General features: G+C 52.6%; 1 protein-coding gene across 4 annotated transcripts in view; it reads right to left on the reverse strand.

Annotated features, from left to right (window-relative positions):
• The window catches only part of KCND3 (potassium voltage-gated channel subfamily D member 3), a 226768-nt gene extending 214657 nt beyond the window's left edge, over positions 1–12111 (reverse strand). For 2 of the 4 annotated variants that reach the window (XM_055403863.2, XM_055403860.2), the window contains exons 1-2: positions 11919–12111; positions 3889–5066 (exon numbers count right to left, since the gene is read on the reverse strand). In XM_055403863.2, the coding sequence (XP_055259838.1) occupies positions 3889–4994 (1106 nt within the window). In that variant the 5' untranslated portion in view covers positions 4995–5066; positions 11919–12111. Of the gene's footprint in view, positions 1–3888; positions 7651–11918 lie in introns of those variants that run through there. The other 2 variants (XM_088835573.1, XM_055403861.2) reach the window with 1 other exon arrangement.
• Between the last annotated feature and the right edge of the window lie 7051 nt (positions 12112–19162).

Genomic DNA, 19162 nt, shown 5'->3' on the forward strand with positions numbered 1-19162 from the left:
TGTCAAGCAAAGTCAAACAAAATGAAGAGGGAAAAATCTGCTTTGAAGAAGTCTTTGACATATAATACATTCCCAAACTAGAGGTGCTGGTCTTATTTAATATTGGGAGCTCTGTGTTATCCCTTCCCTCTGTTAATTGTGATAACTGAGGATTTATTTTATTTATAGCATCAATTATGAGCACAGAAATTAATCCTTTAATGGTGAACTTGGAAGCTCAACTGTCAAGGGTGCACCAGGGAACCCTGGGCTGGGCAAAGGTGTCCTCCCCACCAGCATGGGAGGTGGCCAAGGAAAGCCATCCTCCAGCATTGGTGGTGGCCAGGTTTTTATTGTTCTGTGTGCTCAAGATATTCTGAGAAATTAAATAAATGGGAATAATTGGCTCCAGGAGATCCCTCCCTGGAGGACACCTGAGTAACTCATCAGTGGGTCCTGGGAAAGCAGGCAGAGAGAGATGGCAACCAGAGCCAGGAAGAGTAAACTCCACTCGACACAGCGGCCCTCGACTAGTCAGTCGGCAAAGGCACACAGGACAGTCCTTCCAGACTGGAAATAGGAAGCCTGGGAAGGTTTGGGTGGGAAGGGTATGGAGACAGGAAGAAGTAGGAGTCTGCCAGGGATTGTTGGAAGCAACCAGACAGAACGTGGAACATGGCAGAACACTGGCCCTTGGCATTGCATGGTCACTTGGGGTTCAAACACCAGCAAAGAGTAAGCAAAGGCAGGCTTTCTGGAATGATCCAACAAGCTTACAAGTAGCCAATGAATGTGCTCATTCTGGAATGATCCAACAAGCTTACAAGTAGCCAGTGAATGTGCTCAGGACAGAAAGCAGCAAGAGGAGAGGAACGGTTTCCAGGATTGTGGGGGTGAGACCTCCGATAAGAGCAAGAAGACCCTCACAGCATTGCAGATCATCGCAGTGAGGGGGGACCCCACACCAAATGAAGGCTGCCCTGCTCCCTCCCTGGCGCCAGGGCTGGGGGAGACACAAATCTTGGGTCCACCCTAGAGAAAGGACAGGTGGGTCTGGAAGGGACTGAGCACAGTATCAGACCAAGTACATGGAAAAGGAGCCCCATTCTCATTGACTCGCCCATTTAAGAGTTTTGCCAAATACCTGCTGTTTAGAGTTGAGCAGCAAGCCGGGTGACAGTTCCCACCACCAACTCAGGTCAAAATCAAGCAGCCCGATCCACCCGACACCGGTCAGGGTGGACGGGAAGAAAAAGCCTGCTTTCCCATTTCAAAACGCAGGTTAAGCAAGACATGACTAAAGGCTTCATTTTTGCTTGTGAGTCTTTCCTCCCTAAGGCTAGACATCTTGCTGCTTGAGGAAGGGAAGGGTGAGGAGCTTGCAGGGCTGGAAGTCGGGGTTGGGGGGGGAGTCTGGGTCATCCCACGCAGGAGTCCTCACTCTCTGGCAGTCCTCTTGCTCTGCCCCTCCCTCACCTCCCAAAAGAAAATGTGAGGCCATGACTGTCCACTCCCTGATGCTAGACTTGACCTTGATCTACACAGCGAAGGCTAAAGGAAATCACTGGTCTCCCCAGTGACAGTAAATAGATTTTGCAGTGAAAGCAGCCATTAATTTCCCAGGCAGAACTTAAACTGGCCAGAAGAAAATGTTTTATATATTCATAAATTCCCTGTGTGCCTAGTGAGGTGCCTGCAGTCCTCACCATGCTGACACTTTCTTAAAAATAGAGATAGGGCTAAAATAGATTATGACACCCTGAGGACATTAAAAAAAAAAAAAGAAAGAAAAGTTCAGAAGGACTGATTTCCACCTATAGGCCCTTATGGTCCAGTACGGGAACAAGTAGAGTGGGCCATAAAAAGAGAAAGGGCCCTGGAAATAGCCAGGCTGGTATTTGAAAAGCAGCGCTGCCCCTCAGCAGCTATGTGACTATATAACCTCTCTGAGCCTCGCCTGCTGCATCTTCAAAGTTGCGTGGAATTTTTCCTACCTTGCAAGGCTGTTGTGAATACTTAAAGAGATAACATATGCAAAGTGCTCAGCACACTGCTGACACATAGGAGACACACATATGCTGTTATGCTAATAATAAAAAGTAACAGACAGGTGGCCATTGAAGTTTCCATTGATCTCCTCTGAAATGGCCCCATTTTAACTCTGACACTCATCTGTCTGCCCTATTTTCTCCCCATGGCAGTCCTGAGGCATCACTGGTGTCATGAGTCCCATCAAGGGGCACTTAAGGGTATTGGACAGTCAGAGTGTAGCCATGGAGGTCCTGGCCATGGAAAAGTCCCCTTCAGGAAAGCGAAGGGATGGCCAGGTTAGCAGAGAAGCAGCAAATGTGCCTCCTTCTCCTAGCACAGGGCCAGCCCTGCAGCCCATCTTATCCCTAAATATCCCACCATGCCAGGAAGCCACATCTACCCCGAGTCAAGAGAGACAAGGTCAAACGACCAGACATCCTTGCCCACTTTGGGTGCGGGCAGTTAGTGGGAGACTGCATGTTTGTTGAAGAGGAAGGAAAGGGCAAGGTGGCCTTTGCCAGATGAATCGAATGCCCCCGTCAAATGTGGCCTTCACAAATGGACAACAACACCCCTCGCTCTCCCCCTTGCTCCTCCCTTCCGTGTGGCAGAATGACAAATGTAATCATTTTAAAAGGTCCTGTCACCTGCTCAGTCATTCCCAATAAGCACTATGGAAAAACCGATACCAGCGCCACAGGGTTTCAGCCAGGGAAAAAAAAATCGAATCACCAGGACGCCACCAACTGAATTGTCAAACACCAAATAAAAAGCTTCATGAATTCTCCATCAGCAATATAACGCTTCCTGGCCTAAACAAATACAGCCCCAGTGTATGAATGGTGAAGGGATTTTGTTTGAGCCTCAGTGACTTCCCACGGCTGAAGCAGCAGCCCCTAAGAAATACACATCTGCATGAAGCTGCCTTCGCTGGCTCTAATCCTGTTAGGGTGAAAGCTGTAATCTGCTTCCTGAGAGCCCCCCCCTCCAATCCTCTGATGGAAAGCTTCATATCAGCACCCCATAAATATATTTTGGTGATCTCAACTGGAGAGGGGCCCCTGGGGAGATGGAAGAGACAGAATCACCCGTGACCTCACTGAGCACCTTTCCCTCCCACGGATGATATTGTTGCTACTGTGTCTGACCACATGATCCATCAGACCATCTCACCATCACCCAGGTAGGCTGAAGAATCATTCCATCACAGAGTCAGGCAGAGAAAGCAAAACGACTGCTCCTTCAGTGAGAAAAAAAACAAATCAGGTGCCCCACTTTGCAGAAAACCCAAGTTCAGAGTCACTTAGAGAAAGTCTGCTCAGAGCTACTGAGCCCTTGAGCATCTGTGGCAGCAAAAAAAGAAAAATAAGGCAGAAGAGAAAACAGCCTGCAAATATACTACGAAGGAGAAATACAGGGAGGCTCCAAAAAGAGAGTTCTAGGGTCCCCTGTTAATGGAAATCTGTACCCTCCTGACAACTCTCACTGAACTTCTTACGGCATTCTTCCTTCCTGCTGCCGGGTTCTCCTCCTCAAGGCAGCCCTTGCACGCTCAGGTGCGTATAAGAATTCAGCAGTATCCACTTGCTCCTCCCCCACCACACACACACACACAGAATGCCTGGCTGAAAAAAGACATGGTGACAATGTTCCGTGTTTTGTAAAACACATACCCTACTCCTAAAGGAAAACTCAGTTCAGAGCATTCATCATCCCCAAACAAATCACTTAGGTGCCTTCCTCTTCCGATTAGCAACTCCCCTTGCTCCTACAACTTAGGGAAGTGACTCCATCCTTCTGTGTCCAGCTCTGATACCATCCGCAGTGTCCTCGTCAATCCACCCTCCGCCCTTCTCCGGTCCAACAGCTCCGACTTACCCCAGTGTTGTCATGGTGACGATGGTGTACCAAAACGAGGCGGGGATGCTCGTGAACTTGCTGGCGGAGGAACCCTTCTCGGCGTAAAACATCACAGTGGCAAAGATGATGATGGCCATGGTGAGGGAGAAGAGGAGAAAGCCGAGCTCCGAGGCACAGCTCTTCAGGGTGTAGCCCAGGATCCGCAAGCCCTGGGAGTGGCGCGAGAACTTGAAGATCCTGAAGACGCGGAAGACCCGGAGCGTGACGAAGGCGCCCGACACGTCCTCGTTGTTGGTCATGACCAGGCCGATGTAATAGGGCATGATGGCCACCACGTCGATGATGCTCATCACGCTGCGGATGAAGCGGTAGCGGCTGGGCGCCGCGAAGAGCCGCAGGAGGTACTCCACCGTGAAGATCATGACGCAGGCTGTGTCCAGGCAAAAGAAGGCCACCGAGTAGCGCTCGCCGCACGGCAGCTCCTTGCTCCCGGGCACCGTGCCGCACGGCACCGTCTCCACCACGTTGGTGATGACCGAGACGGCGATGAAGAAGCCAGTCACGTAGTAGAAGACCAAGGCCAGCGTGCTGGTGTGCGGGTTCTCGAAGGCCCGCCACATGGTCTGGCGGAAGCTGAGCGAGGGCATGGACTCCTGGTTGTTCTCCGAGTCGTTGTCGTCCATGAGCCGCTCGGCGTTCTCCCTCTTGCGGTCCTTATACTCCTCGTAGCAGCAGTCACCGATGATCTCGGGCAGAATGCCGTAGAAAGCCAGCTCGTCGTCGTAGGCGGAGATGCACTCGTAGCGCGGGTAGTGCAGTTTGCCCGTGCGGTAGAAGTTGAGGACGCAGCGGAACACTTCTGGGTCCCGGTCGAAGAAGTACTCCTTGGTGTCCTCGTTGAAGAAGAACTCCTTCTCCGTGCTGCCCAGCAGCGTGTCCGGGTAGCGCTCCAGCGTGGTCCGCCACGTCTGGAACCTCCGCCCGCTCACATTGAGGACGATCAGTTCATCCTGCCGCTTGTTCTTGTCGGCTGGGGCTAGGGGCATGGGGCAGTTGGCCACCGGCATCCACCCGATGGCCGCAGCCCGCGCGAAGGGCAGCCAGGCTGCGACTCCGGCCGCCATGGTGACTCCAGCTCCCGGGCGGCCACTGCTCTGCCACCCCGCACACCAGCTTGGAAGTTAGTTCAGCAACCCCTGGAGACAGGAGGAGAGAGCAGAACACTGGTGAGTTCCCTGTCTGCGCGGGTGGGAGCTGGGACACAGGGAAGGGTCATCAGGAAGTAAACAGCAAACGTCTGGAAGGGAAATGAATGGAACTGAAGTCGCCACCAAAGAGAGGGGACTTGATTCAGCACCCGGTCTTGCAGCAACGTGGGATCACCAGATGTTGTTGACTGCCTGACAAATTGTCAAGTTCCAAGAGGGCTCAGGAGCACTTGGAGGGAAAGCCTCTTTAGCAGAAAGATCTGGGAAGATGTGGGTAATAATCAGCTCGGAAAGGTTATGGTGTTATTACGAATTTAAATTGGGAGAGGGTAAATGAGTTCTCATTAAACGAATTTAAAAGTGGGATAAACATGCTAATTTTTATTTCTCTCTTCACCCACTAGGGTAATTAGGAATGGGGTGTGGAGCAGGGAGATCAAGGAAACACATTCTTTCCACTCCTCACTGGTGAGGAGGCTGGGGCTGCCCAGGACTCTGGAAAATTCTCTGAGATGACAGAACACGGTGGAGTTCTGTCCCCAAGTTTCATGGAGAAGGCTGACTTGGTGGTGTGCTACCCTCTGGGACATTCAGCTGGGACATTTGGCAACCTCATGTCCAGTCACGCTCTCAGAGCCATAATAGAAAGATGTGGGAGAGGCTGGGAGGCTAGGGTTCCTCCCCCACCTTCTAAAGGACTCTTGGATTCTTGGTTCACCTGCCTTCCAAGCATTGTCCTTCTCCCTCCCAGAGGAAGCTGATCCACACTTACTGCCATCTCCAGACTCCTCGCCTCCCGTCTCCATCTGCCCACCATCCCTAACTCCCTCAGGTTATATAACAATACCCTTTCCCGTGCCAGCCTCTTTCACCTGGCCTCACTCCACCCTTAGAGATTCCTCCGGAGCTGGGCCACATCGGCCCTTCACTCACCGCTCTCTGAACCGGGCTGTGTACACACTTCCCCATCACCTGCATGGATGGAGGGAACAATGGCACGGAGAATTACATTCGGCTTTGGGAAGCAGATTTACCTTCCCGAGTCTGGCTTTTTAAAGATGGTAGTGAAATGAGTCTGCAATCCCCAAATGTATACCATCTGTGGGGAGACACGTGGTGACACAGAAACACACGGAACAGCAACGGGAAATTGTTTGGGGTTGACACGCTCATTTTCCCAGATCCTAAACTGATCTCGCAGAGCCAATCCTGACTCAGAATTATTTGGACCCTCTGGAATTCAGCTGGTTTAAATAAACGAGGCAGAGGATGAGCCTCGTACGGAGATTTGATCTCATCTTTCCTTGTAACCCTGTTTGCTTCTCCTGACTCCCAACTCTGCTAAGTTTTCCAGATTTTTCCCTCCTCTCATTCCTGAGCCACCCCTGGACTCTGCCACCTGAAGATCTCTGAAACTGGACAGGTGGAATCTGGGTCTACCTCCTTACAAAAAATTGCTCTTCACCTTTTGCTCACAGGATCCTTAACCCCCGGCCTGTCACCTTGGCCATCTCCCTCACTGCTGCACCCAAAGATGCAAATAATTGCCATATAATGAGACAGTAGATCTCTGCCCTCATAAGGCCTCACTTCCCTGAGTCCTCTTTCCCATTGGTCTGTCTGTCTTTCATTCCCCCGACCCCCATTTCTCCTGTTCCCAGTAAATCCATCCTGCTCAGGTTAATCTCCCTAAACCAAGATCTTCCCACAGCCTACCAAATCAAGTCTGAACTCTTTGGACTGGCATTCTGGCATTTTCACAAATGGATCCTGGTTTATCATGCCAGCCCCATGTCCCAGGCACCTATCCTAGATCCCAGATGGGCTCATGCATAGTCCTTGGGGGGTCTATCTGTGGGCACTCTTCCTTCTGTTGGGACAATCCTTCCCCTTCACCAGCCCTCCTATTAGAATCTCCCCTGTGCCTTGCTTTCTCCTGCAATGCATCGTCCTCTCCCCACTCTGAATGTCTCTCCTCCTTTGGGCTCTCGGCACTCTGCTTGCTCCTCTTCCCTAGCACCTATCACCCTCTCGCCTGGGTTACAGACACTCTCCACGAGTCTTATCATCATGGCCAATAGTAATTGAGTGCTGACTTTATGCCAGGCACTGCACTGTCTCCAATGGATCAGCTCATGTAATCCTCCCAGCAACCCTAGGAAGAAGAAGTCTGAAATTCAGCAGTCAGCCAGCTGGGAGGGGGAAGGATAGGGACTACAGTCCTGGACAGGCAGTCTGACCCCACACCACATGCCCTGAGATCCTGTGCTACACTGCTTCTCAAGGTCTTCCTGTAAGAAGAATATTAGGTGATGTTTACTGAGGGTTGACTGCCAGCCAGCACAGTGTTGCATGTTTACATGGCATGGACCATTTCAATCCACCCCACCAACACCCATCGGGGGCAGACACCACCGTCGTCCCCATTTTGCAGATGAGGAAGATGAAGCATGAGGAGGTGTAACTGGCTAAAGGATGTAATGATTAGGCAGGAAGATTTAAACCTGGGCCATCTCAATGTGGAGTTCGAGGGATAGCCAGGCCTCTTCCCTGCTTTCCCCATCCCACAGGAAGCTCCTTAAAGGTAAAGCCAGGGGGTAGCGTAGTAGGTGTTCAACCTACCGATGATCCCCAAAGGTGGGCACAATAAAGGACAGGTGGGAATCCTGATTAAATAGATGCCAGTTGTAATCCATTGATTTTATTCCACACCATCAGGGTTTTCAAGGGTGGGCATTCTCTCTCCACTCAGTAAACTCTGAAGACAGGCCTAAACAAAATGAACCCAATTTAAGTGCCTCCGACTCACTGTGGCTCTCAGTGGAGTTTTCCCAAGGAGCCGACCACTACCTCAGTTTCCCTTCAGCATGCTAAGGAGCATATTCACGGGACTTTCTGCTTCCTCATAAAGGGAGGTTGATTCAGGTGCCACAGAAGACATCGGGAATGACAATGACATTCCCTCTAAATGTCACCAGTCAGAGAAGAGAAAAACAGCGCAGGGCTGATGAGCTCTTGATTACGGGAACTGAGGAAAGAACAGGGGGATCGTTTATCCATGGCAATGAGTAATCCACATGCCACTGATGGAAGATTGGGGAACACATACCATGCATTTTATACTTTCTTCAAGAAATGTACCCTTTTAATTCCCCATATTTCCTTTAGGCTACTAGAAGAATCTGTAGTCCCTAAGCACACACTTAGCTAGGTTTTCTGAGGAGCAAGAGAAGTTTGGGAAGAAAGCCTGCAGTTTAAAGATTGATCACAAGATAATTCCAGTTCAGATTTAGCTAACATTTATTGATCACTGACTATGCAGTGGGCACTGGTTTAAGCACTTTTTGCAGCAACAGTTCATTAATCCCACAAAAATCCTATGACATGGGCATTTATGCTGACAAGCTTCAGGAAAGGAGCTGAGACTCCTTCAAAGTGACTATGTTCTGTGTATATAGGAGGTGACGATTTTCCAATAGGCTACTGATCAGTTGGCGCTAGTGGTAAAGAACCCGCCTGCTGGTGCAGGAGACATGAGAGACACAGGTTCGATCCCTGGGTGGGGAAGATCCCCTGGAGGAGGAAATGGCAACCCACTCCAGTATTCCTTCCTAGAGAATCCCATGGACAGAGGAGCCTGGCAGGCTGCAATCCACAGGGTTGCAAAGAGACACAACTGAATTGACATAGCATGGCAGCATGGCATGGCAGCTCACTGCCAAGTGACTTTCTTGACCTCAGTGTAGCCAAATACCGAAGGTCCTTTGGGAGAGAGCAGGATGCAAGCTCTGCCCACCCCGTCCCCAGGCAGTAGAAAGCATGGGGTCTGGAAGGCCCAGCATTCCCTTTCTAATTCTCACCTGAACTTGTGAAAGCAAGCCACCATTATCCTCTGGGCCGCATAAGCCTTGTCTGTCAAATGAGATAACTAGACAAGAAAGTGACAAGGAGATCTCTAGCTCGAGTAATCCTTGATTCTACTGGATCCAGGACATCAAGCCTGTAGCTTGGGTCTCACCAAGATCTCTTCTTCATGGTGGCCCCTGCAAAGCAAGCAGTAGAGCCTCTGGGTTTGTTGCTGTTGGAATGGAGTTAGTCTGAGCCTCCTTTTAACAGAGGCACTCCTGGGAATTTCTGATGAGGCTGGTGCCCAGAAAGGGGCACACAACCTGCATTGCTTAGAACTCAAGGCAATCAAAGGCCCAGTTCATTCACAGAACCCCTGGCCACACCCCTGGAGGGAAAAGGGGCCCGGGCTCCAGACCCTGGGCCCTGGACCTCTGACTCTTAACATCCTTGCTTTATCCTAGGATGGAGCTAAGAAAGGCAGGAACCTGGGGGGTTCCCGTGGCAAAGAGTAAGAGACCACAGAACCAGCAGGTACCCCCCTAATACTCTGCTTGGGCCAGGTATGCAGTTGTATACCCTGAGAGAGCGGAGCCCTCCCACTTCCATTCTGCCAGTGCTGTTTCACCCTGACTCCCAAGCCTCAATCCCTGGTACCTGCTGCTGCCACGCTGAATCCCATCACCTTACCCTCCCCTCCTCATACCGATCTCCTCTTCTCCAGAGTCTCTGGGTATTTTACAAACTACTCTCAGATGAATAATTGAGAACTGGGGAAGGAAGAACAGTCCCTCTCTATCTATCATAAAAACCCCTGGTCCCACAGTCGAACTTTTATCCCATGCATTAAACCAGGCCAATCTTCCCAAAGAAGGCCAGGCTGTCTCCGAAGCTTCGAGCCCTGTCCCCTTGGTAAAAAGTACCAAAATGGGAGGAATCACCCCATTGTTACTTCTGTGTGTGTGAGAGGGAGTTTGGAAGTGGAGGAAAAGTGTCCCATGCCTGTGGTCACGCCAGCCATCCCCTCCATACAACCCTGCAGGCTTTCCCCAGCTCAATCAGGGCTTCTCCAAGACTCTCACCACAACACTTGCCCCCTGACAGGCACCAGCACCTTCTGGAGCCGACCTGGGTATGAATTCTTGCAACAGGCACCACAGTGCGGCCCCATTTCCAGCCAATAGCACTGCACAGGCCTCAAATGCCAAGGTTTTACTAGGACGTGGACGCCTTACAAATGAAAAATCTGAAGCTATTTTTGATGTTGGCAGAAGAGTTTGACAGTGGGAAAGATGGGGGTGGGGGGAGGATGGGGAAGAGACATTTGAAACAGGTGAGTGCTGAAATGACACAAGAGGAAAAAAATAAAAATCCTAGAAAAGGGAAACACATTCCCCCTGTTGTAAACAGGCAGCCCTGTTAGCCAGCTTCTGTGGCAGAGATAGAGGGCCCAACGTGGGCAAAGTGAGCAGACCACCTGTCCTGGGGACTGACACTTAACCTGAGCACAGGCACAAGGCAATGAAAACATGTCACCAAGGTCTACCCTTCAGTGACCTCGACAGAGAACTGGGTATGGAGAGTCTCTTGAAACTTTTACTTTCCACAGTTCTTCACTCAGCCCAGAATGGAGCCAGTCAGAGTGGAGGGTCCTGACAACCCAGAGGGCATTCTCCTGTGCCCACAGGGTTTGGGTAAGCAGCCATGAAACTGGTAGGGTGCCGAGATGGGGATCCTTGCGATGCAGGCCTGGGACACATAGAGATCCTCTTCTCCCGCAGTGCCTCTCCTAGGCTAGCCAGGGCACTTTTCTAAACTCTTGATTTTTTCTCCAACCTCTTCAACAGCGAAAGGGAGCAAGCCCCTAATCTTTCTTCCTCTGGGGGTCTCTTGTGTACTTGCACTTTGTTGCATTCCAGTAGAGACAGGGGAAAATAAACACATCTCTTCCAGCCCCTGTGCCAACATGTCCACATGGGAAAAAGGTACACATGCTTTTTTGAATTCCTGCTGGCCCAGGCCCCCTTTCCACAGACATTAAATATCCGGGTTCCCTTGAAGTGATGGTAAATAAGGCGTAAATTTAACCATCTCTGTTACGTTCATGCAAAATACCATCACAAACCACACAGAACCAGGTCTTGAAAAGATTGCCTTGTACCTAGGATCGGGAGAAAGTTCAGGCACCCTCTCCCGAGAAATATAACCGAGCCTTCTCTTTGCTATAAGATTCCAGGTTCAGAACCTCAGCCTGTTGCTGACATATCACCGCTGCCCGGGATAAAAGCAGAACATCTTGGATTCGATTCAAATGTCAACACTAAGCAAGTGCAGGAATTTAGTTGATTCTAGGTAACTTCTCTGCCCAGTCCCTTCCGCATCTCATTCCCAGCGTAAACATCTCGCAAAGTGAGTCTTTCCAACAGCCTCCGCCGGGCCACTCTGGCCCCTGGTGTTGCTCCGAGACCCTTCCCAGAGCTCGCCGGGGGCAAGCGGCGTCGGGCAGGATCAGATGTGCGGGCCCCCAGCCTATGGTAGGCACACCGCCCGATCGCCCGGCTGAAGAACTTTGTAAAGCGCCCCAAACTGCGCCCCGCTTCCACCCTCAGCCATTTCTCTCCTTCTCCCCTCAGCAGGAGCGGGGGACCGAGCAAGCCGTCGCCACCTGCCGCCGGATCCCGGGGCGCTGCCTCTGGCACCCCGGAGGGAAGGCAGGCCAATGGAAGGAGGGCAGAGGTTCACACCCCCACCTCCAAACCTCACAGCGCCTAGCTGCCCGGAGGTGGCTCCGCAGCCCGCGGGAACCGACGCCTCCGGGCCGGCTGCCTGCTCCCCCACGGCGCCAGCCCCACCCCCAATCCTTCCGGCGCCCCAGCGCCCACCCACCCGGGTGCGGGAGTGGGAGGGTGCCGCGTGGGCAGCCGGAGCAACAGGCGTGGGAGCAGCGCTGAGCGCGCTTCCTGGCTCCAAAAGGCTCGGTCGCGTCCCTCTTACCTTCGGTGAAGCAAGCCCCGGGCCCCGCACCCCGCGCCCCGCGCGCGCGAGAAAGCTGCCGCCGGGAGCCGGGGGCCGCGGAGGCGCAGAGCACCCGGCAGCGCGGGGAAGCGCCCGGCGGCCGCCGCTCGCACCGCTCCTCCTCGCGAGCCAAGTCTCTCCTTCCCTTCTTCGCTCCGTCCGTTCGTGCGTCCGTCTGTCCGTGGGGCCCTCCCTCCCCCGTCGCCGCCGCCGCGGCCGCCGTCGCTCCAGCCCCGGCTCGGCAGCGCGTCCCCTCCCCGCCTCGCCGCTCGGCTCGCGGGCTCGCGGGCTCGCGGGCTCCCTCGCTCGCGCCCTGCCCCCGCCGCTGCCGGCGCCGCGCGGAGCGGAGCCCGCCGGGCCACCGGCTGCCTGGCGAGGTCCCTCTCCCGAAGGGGGAGGCGACGGGGGCGCGGCGCGGGCGGGGCGGAGAGGAGAGTCCGGGGGAGGCGGCGAGGCTGCGCCCTCGCCTCCCGACAGATCCCCGGCGACCGAGCGGCTCCAGGCCGGGCCCGAGAGCGCGGAGGGAGAGACGAGGAAGACCCGGAGGCTCGCCGCGGGAGGGTGCCCAGGGCGAGGGCGTGCTAGGGGGAGTGACTCCCCGCGCGAGGGTGTGTGTGTGTGCGTGTGTGTGTGTGTGTGTGTAGAGGGGCGCGCGCGTGAGCCAGGGTGGGGGGCAGGGAGACAAGGCAGAGCCTGGTGCGTCTCCCCGGGCCAGTGAAGGAATCCTAGGGTGTGCCTGGAGGTGGCGGAGTGTGCCGACGCGGGTGTGGGCGCGTGTGCCAGGGAGGGTGGGCACGGGGGTGAGCGTGGCAAGGTGAGCTCGGCCTGGGTGTGGGGGCGGAGCGGGTAGTGGGCGTGAGTGTGAGCTCGGAGGCGTGTGTGCTGGGGCCTCGGGGAGAGGTGACAGGGAGCGTCAGTGTGCGCGCGTGGGGTGTGTGTGGACCCAGCTGGGTGTCTGTTTCTCGCCGACTGTCCACGCGGCATCAGCACTTGCCTGCGGCCGAGCCCTGCCACCTGGGGAGGTGGAGCCCGTCACCGCGCAAGCTTCATAGCTCGCCGCGGCCGTGAGCTTGGTGTGCCGGGGCTGGAGAGGTCCCGGGGGGACACACAATGCCCTTGCCCCGCGTTAAGAGCCGCTCTTCTTCCGGAGCGCAAGGGGCACGACCCGAAGGTAGGGATTCGCCCTCCTATCCTTCCACGTGGACTCAGTACCTAGACCCCAAAGTCTGGACTTCGGAGCGTGAACTCTCAACCCGAGTCCGCCCGGTCCCTCGATCCCTCTCCGGAGCCCAAGGATCCCCACTGCCCGGTGGCTCGGCCCAGGATGGGGAGCGGGCAGTCGGCAAGTGCCCAAGAGGTCGGGCGGATGGAGCCCCGGCGCATCCCAAGAGAGTGGTGTATGGCCCAGACTCCCACACTCTAGGCCTCAGTTCCCAGAGGGTTCAGTCCGCGCGAACGGTGTCGACCCGAGCGGGTCCAGCTGTCCCCGCGTCCCGATTTCCGAGATCTCGGCCTGGATGCCCGGAATCGCCTGGCGCTCCGGAGACGAGGCATCTCCGTGCCTCAGCAGGGAGCGAAACGCAGAGCTTGAGCGACCACAGTTCTGGGTGTGAAACAGAGACCGAGGGAAAAGCAGAGTGCGGTGAAGGGGCGGGCGTGCTTGAAGGGGGCTGGGAAGGAACCGCTCTGAGTCGGAACGACGCTTCTGGCTTTTCTGAGAACCCTTAGCCCTGTTCTAGATTAAGAGGTGGGGTGAGTCATGATGGCCTGAGCCCCAGCGGGCTCCTGGCTGGCTCGGAAGCCCTCATTCACTCGTTCGTCCCACTCCCTGCAAAGCCACCTTCAGCTTGTCTGTCTGAAAGGTGTACAGCTGGCCCTTGAAGAGCTGGGCGTAAGCTCTATTAGCATTTGCAGGAGCCCCAGGAGCGGTGTGGGATGTGCATAGTGATTTGCATACAGTAATAATGATTAACAACAGTGCCACTCCCTGGCAGACGGGGGGAAGAATTCGGGGAAGGACCTGGCTCTGCTCCCACCTCCCATCCCTGGGGAAGAGCTAATTTTCTCAAAACTGCCGTGACCCCTGAGAGTTCTCAGACTCTGGGTGAGCAGGTGTGGGGAGGGGCAGTTTCCTTCAGCCATTCACCCCCCTTGTCCAATTTGGGAGAGTTAAAACTCAGTGCTTTTTTTCTTGCGGCTTCCCAGGTGGCGCTAGTGGTAAAGAACCCTCCTGCCAATGTGAGAGACATTAAGAGATTGGGGTTCAATTCCTGGGTCAGAAAGATCCCCTGGAGGAGGGCGTGGCAACCCACTCCAGTATTCTGTCCTGGAGAATCCCACAGACAGAGGAGTCTGATGGGCTACAGCCCAGGGTCGGGAAGAGTCGGACAGGATTGAAGCAACTTAGCACGCACACATTTTATTTCTGCCCAGGTTTGAACTCTTGTGATTTCCAGTCTGTTTTGCATCTTGCAGGTAGCTCAGGGGCTGGGTCTGCCCCAAAGCCTGGAGGTTTCCAGGAACAGTTAGCTGGGAGCATCTTCCTCCTCCAGAGAGATATACTTGTGGGACAACTGTGCTCTCTTGTGCCTGGTCAGCCCTGTTTGAAGACAGGATATTGATTCAGGACACCCCCCACCTCCCGCCCCACCTTGCCCTGCGACACACACACATCTCTGGACCCATTCCTCCTAGGATCATATCTCATCATTTAAGTGAAGTAGCTGTAGACTGTATTCTCCTTTCTGTTGAGAAGATCTAGAGGAAAATATAAAAGACAGATTTCTAGTCTAGGCCAGTGTGGTTGTTACTCCCAGCTCTTCTCACAACCAGGTGACCTGGAAAATGAGAGAGAGAGAGCAAGTGATGGGCAGAAGGGAGGCCCCTTGACTCCGGCAGCTGAAGGAGCCACTGCCTGGAGATGCTTCCCTTGCCTGGGCTCCATGCCCTCCTTTGCATCTTTCCAGCACTGCCTGGCCTCGCCTTTCCTCTCTCTCCCTCTGGCCTGGCCTGGCCGGGATTCTCACTTGCATTTCCCCCATGACACGGCCGCTTTTCCTTTAACTCTCAGCTTCTATTTAAAAAGCTAATTTGGGAGCTTGTCGATGCTCCCAATTCAGATATTCTAAATAGGAACTGAAAGTTAGGAGCTGCCAGGGCACTAGAATTCCTTCCTTTGCCACCAGCACAGCTAAGGCATTTGTTCAGTCAATCCGCTGACCGTGGCTGTGTGTGTGTGTGTGTGTGAGAGAGAGAGAGAGAGAGTGCACATGTGAGTTCAGGGCATATTTCAGGCTATCTTTTCTATTTAAAGACGGTGCTCCTATGGACAACTGTGCTCTGTATGTGTGTCCTTTTCAAGCTGTGCATACATGAGGATTCTTCTTTAGTCCCTTCACTCTGGCCGCTATTTGCAGAGCTTGTCACTGTGTGGACTGTGGGGGTAAGAGGCTGCCCCACCAGGTCTGCAGCCTCCAAGTTTGCTGACTTGCCAGAGCTGTTGTCTGCTTGGGGATTTCCCAGGGCTGCTCTGCTCAGGTTTGCTCTTAGAAGCTGTGCCTTTGAGTGTCCATAAGGGTTGTTTCTACCCTCAGTGCTTGTGGCTGGACTATTTCACCAATCTTCCCCTTGATGCGGCAGGAATTTGGAGGGTGGAACTGCACCTCTGAGGGTGGCTGGCTTTCTGTATTCAGGGTGCTGTGTATCTCAGTTCAGTTCAGTCGCTCAGTCGTGTCTGACTCTTTGCGACCCCATGAATCACAGCACGAAACAGACTTTGAAGTCAGACTGCCTGATTTTGACCCTGCCTCCGCTGTTTACCTGCTGTGTGATCTTGGGGAAGCTACTGAACCTCTCTGTGCCTTGATTTCCTCATCTCTAAAATAGTAATGTGCCCGTGTGCTAAGTCATTTCAGGAGATGCAGGAGGTATAAGAGACGTGAGTTCGATCCCTGGGTCAGGAAGATTCCATGGAGAAGGGCATTGGCAGGAGGGTTATTTACCACTAGCGCACCTGGAAAGCACAAAATAGTAATTCACAGAACTATCTACCTTACAGGGTCTGGTGAAGATGAATAATTCTCACTTAGAAGGGTGCCCGGAACATAGGAACGGTAATATAACTGGCGCTTGTCTTTGCTGTTCAGGGCAGGAGTGGTGCCAGCAGAAAGTGTGAGGAAATCTGCCTGGAGAGGAATGTAGAGGGACTGGACCATACACAGAACAGACAGACACACACCTCTGTGCATATAATGATAAAAATGCCCGACCACGGCCAGGGATGGGTCAAGTTCACCTGGATGAAGTGGTTGTCTTCCAGCCCCAAAGAGGGAGACCTCTGATGAGGAGTAGAGGAAGTGCCACAGGAATAGGGATAAGGCAGGGGCTGGATCATGTCAGAAGCCCATGGATCATGTCCCCGGGGAATTGTATGCTAGAGAAGTAAAGGATGCTAGATACCCATATGGATGCAGCTTTATGAAGGCAAAATTGCAGTGAGGGACTGCAGTAGGGTTCCCTTAGTAGGGACCCTTCATTTTCACTGAGTCTCATTTGGGCTTGGGAGTCCTCTGGCTCTGAACCTGCCATTGCCTCCTATCCCTTATTCCCACAGCTGGGCATAGGAGCATTTACTCAGGGCCATCAGAATTTATTTACTCCGGTCCCTGAGCAGCTAGTCAAGGTACAGAGAGGTTAAGTGGCTTCTTCCTGGGTCCCACAGCTGGGGATTCAAGAAGCCACTAACAGGAGTATATGTGTGCTAAGTCGCTTCAGTCATGTCTGACTCTTTGCAACCCCATGGGCTATAGCCCACCAGGCTCCTCTGTCCATGGGATTCTCCAGGCATGAATACTGGGGTGGGTTGCAATGCCCTCTTCCAGGGGATCCTGCCGCTCCAGGGATCAAACCCACATTTTCGGTGTCTCCTGCATTGGCAAGTAGGTTCTTTACCACTTGTGCCACCTGGGAAGCCCCACTAACAGGAGGGGGAGCTCTAAATGCCCAGGCCTAGGAAGGCCATCCAAGGGATCCAAAGCAGCACTGCAAGTCCTTGGATTGTATCAGGCTCAACATATCAGCCTTAAGTTGAGGAGCCAACATGTTCTGGACTCCTTGCAAAGTCTGTGCCATAGATATTACTGCCTGTGTCCCCTTCTTATGAGGAGGACACAGGCACTGGACGGAAAAAAATACTCCTCATCTGTTCAGTTTTTGCCGGTGACAGTTTGAAGGAGGGTGGGTAGAGGCTGCAGGTACAGATCGCAGGTGCAGGGACTGTTCTCTTCTTCCCTGGTGATTCCTTCTGCTTGTGTGCTGATGTTTCCCAGGGCTCTGTTCCTAGTCTTCTCTGCTTCTTCATTTGCCCTTTCCCCTGGAGAGTTGATGGGTGTCCCTGATTTCAAGCTCAGGTGCTGACCGTTCCTTCCTGAACTCTCCCTGACCACTAATTATGTCCCGTGGATCGCTATCCTTGTACGCAGGCACTCCTCTGCGTCATCTCACCACTCCCCTTCAATCTTCTCCAAAAGATCATTTCCTCTAAAACACCCTGTTCCAATTGTGTCATCTCCTGCACTTCATGTCTGGCCTTACCTTCTTCCATTCACACGTGTTTTTCTTTCCATCATAAAGCGCTGTTCTCTACTACTTGATCAAATCACGTCTTTTCACACTCTCATGCCTTTGTGCATGCTGTACTGTCTTCCAGAAATGCCGTATTTCCTATTTTGTACTGTTTTCCTAGCAAACTTCCACTCAGTCCCAGACCTTCAATACCCAGCCCGAAGGTCACATGAGGCATATTGATTCATTTCAGACCCACACCTCAGGAGGAACTAACTGTTCCCCACTTGGGCTCCGGCAGTCCTTCCTCAATGCCTCAGATATAGTTATTGTCTTGGTTGTTTGCATAGCAGCCTCCCTCTCTGACTTTAAGCTGTTTAAGGGAGGACCATATCTTAGCCATCTCTAAACATGCTAGCTCAATGCTCAGCACATTACAAATGCTCAAGAACTTTGCATTAGGAATTTATTTTAACTTTCTTTCTCAAAGCTCCCGTGATTTTATATAACTGAGAATATGCAATAAATTTTTCAACTGGTCAGTCTCCAGGTTCCATCTGATTGAGCTTAAGCACTGTCGTGAAGACAGAGAGAAAGGATGAGGGTGTTCGATATTTGGCTGATCCTAGATGAAAAGAGCCCCAAAGCCCCCCTCCTCTAGCCTTTTCAGATCTACAAAGGGAACCTCAGTCGATGCTGCCTGCAGAGACCTGGCCAGTGTTCTGCTCTTGAACAAGATTGGTTTTTAGGGAAGTCTTTTCTTTCTTTTCTGGCAGAATGTCAATCACATCTCCAGAATATCACCTCCTTGGGAACAGCCAGGATGCGGTCAGTTGGAAATGTACCTGGTTGCCTGCAGCTGTGACTGTGCTAGCCATAAAACCCTGCAAGAGAGCTCATCAAAAACCCATTAGCCAAAACCTAGGCTTGACACAAAGAGATGCCAAGACCAAAGCTTGTTGAACATTAAGTATAAAATTGTGTGTAAACCACATAGAAAACCCAGGACAGTGGAAGGGAGAACTTGGGCTCAGGATAAACCTGGCTTCAGATTTTGACTCTAATTTACAAGCTGTGTGGCCTTGGGCAAGCTGCTTTACTTCTGTGATCCTCAGTTACCTCATCTGTAAAATGGATTATAGTGATCATCTTGACTCATAGGATTCATGAGGATTGAGTTAGATAATGCATATAATATGTTTCATCAGTTTAGTTCAGTTCAGTCGCTCAGTACTGTCTGACTCTTTGTGACCCCATAGACTGCAGCACACCAGGCCTCCCTGTCCATCACCAACTCCTGGAGCTTACTCAAACTCATGTCCATTGTGTCAGTGATGCCATCCAAAGATCTCATCCTCTGTCATCCCCTTCTCCTCCTGCCTTCAATCTTTCCCAGTATCAGGGTCTTTTCCAATGAGTTGGTTCTTCGCATCAGGTGGCCAAAATATTGGAGTTTCAGCTTCAGCATCAGTCCTTCCAATGAATATTCAGGACTGATCTCCTTTAGGATGGACTGGTTGGATCTCCTTGCAGTCCAAAGGACTCTCAAGAGTCTTCTCCATCACGACAGTTCAAAAGCATAAATTCTTCGGCACTTAGCCTTCTTTCTAGTCCAACTCACATCCATACATGACTACTGGAAAAACCACAGCTTTGACTAC

Source organism: Moschus berezovskii, chromosome 4, assembly GCF_049115385.1.
Source record: "Moschus berezovskii isolate FMDL1 chromosome 4, NW_MosBer_1.0, whole genome shotgun sequence".
Classification (NCBI taxonomy): domain Eukaryota; kingdom Metazoa; phylum Chordata; class Mammalia; order Artiodactyla; family Moschidae; genus Moschus; species Moschus berezovskii.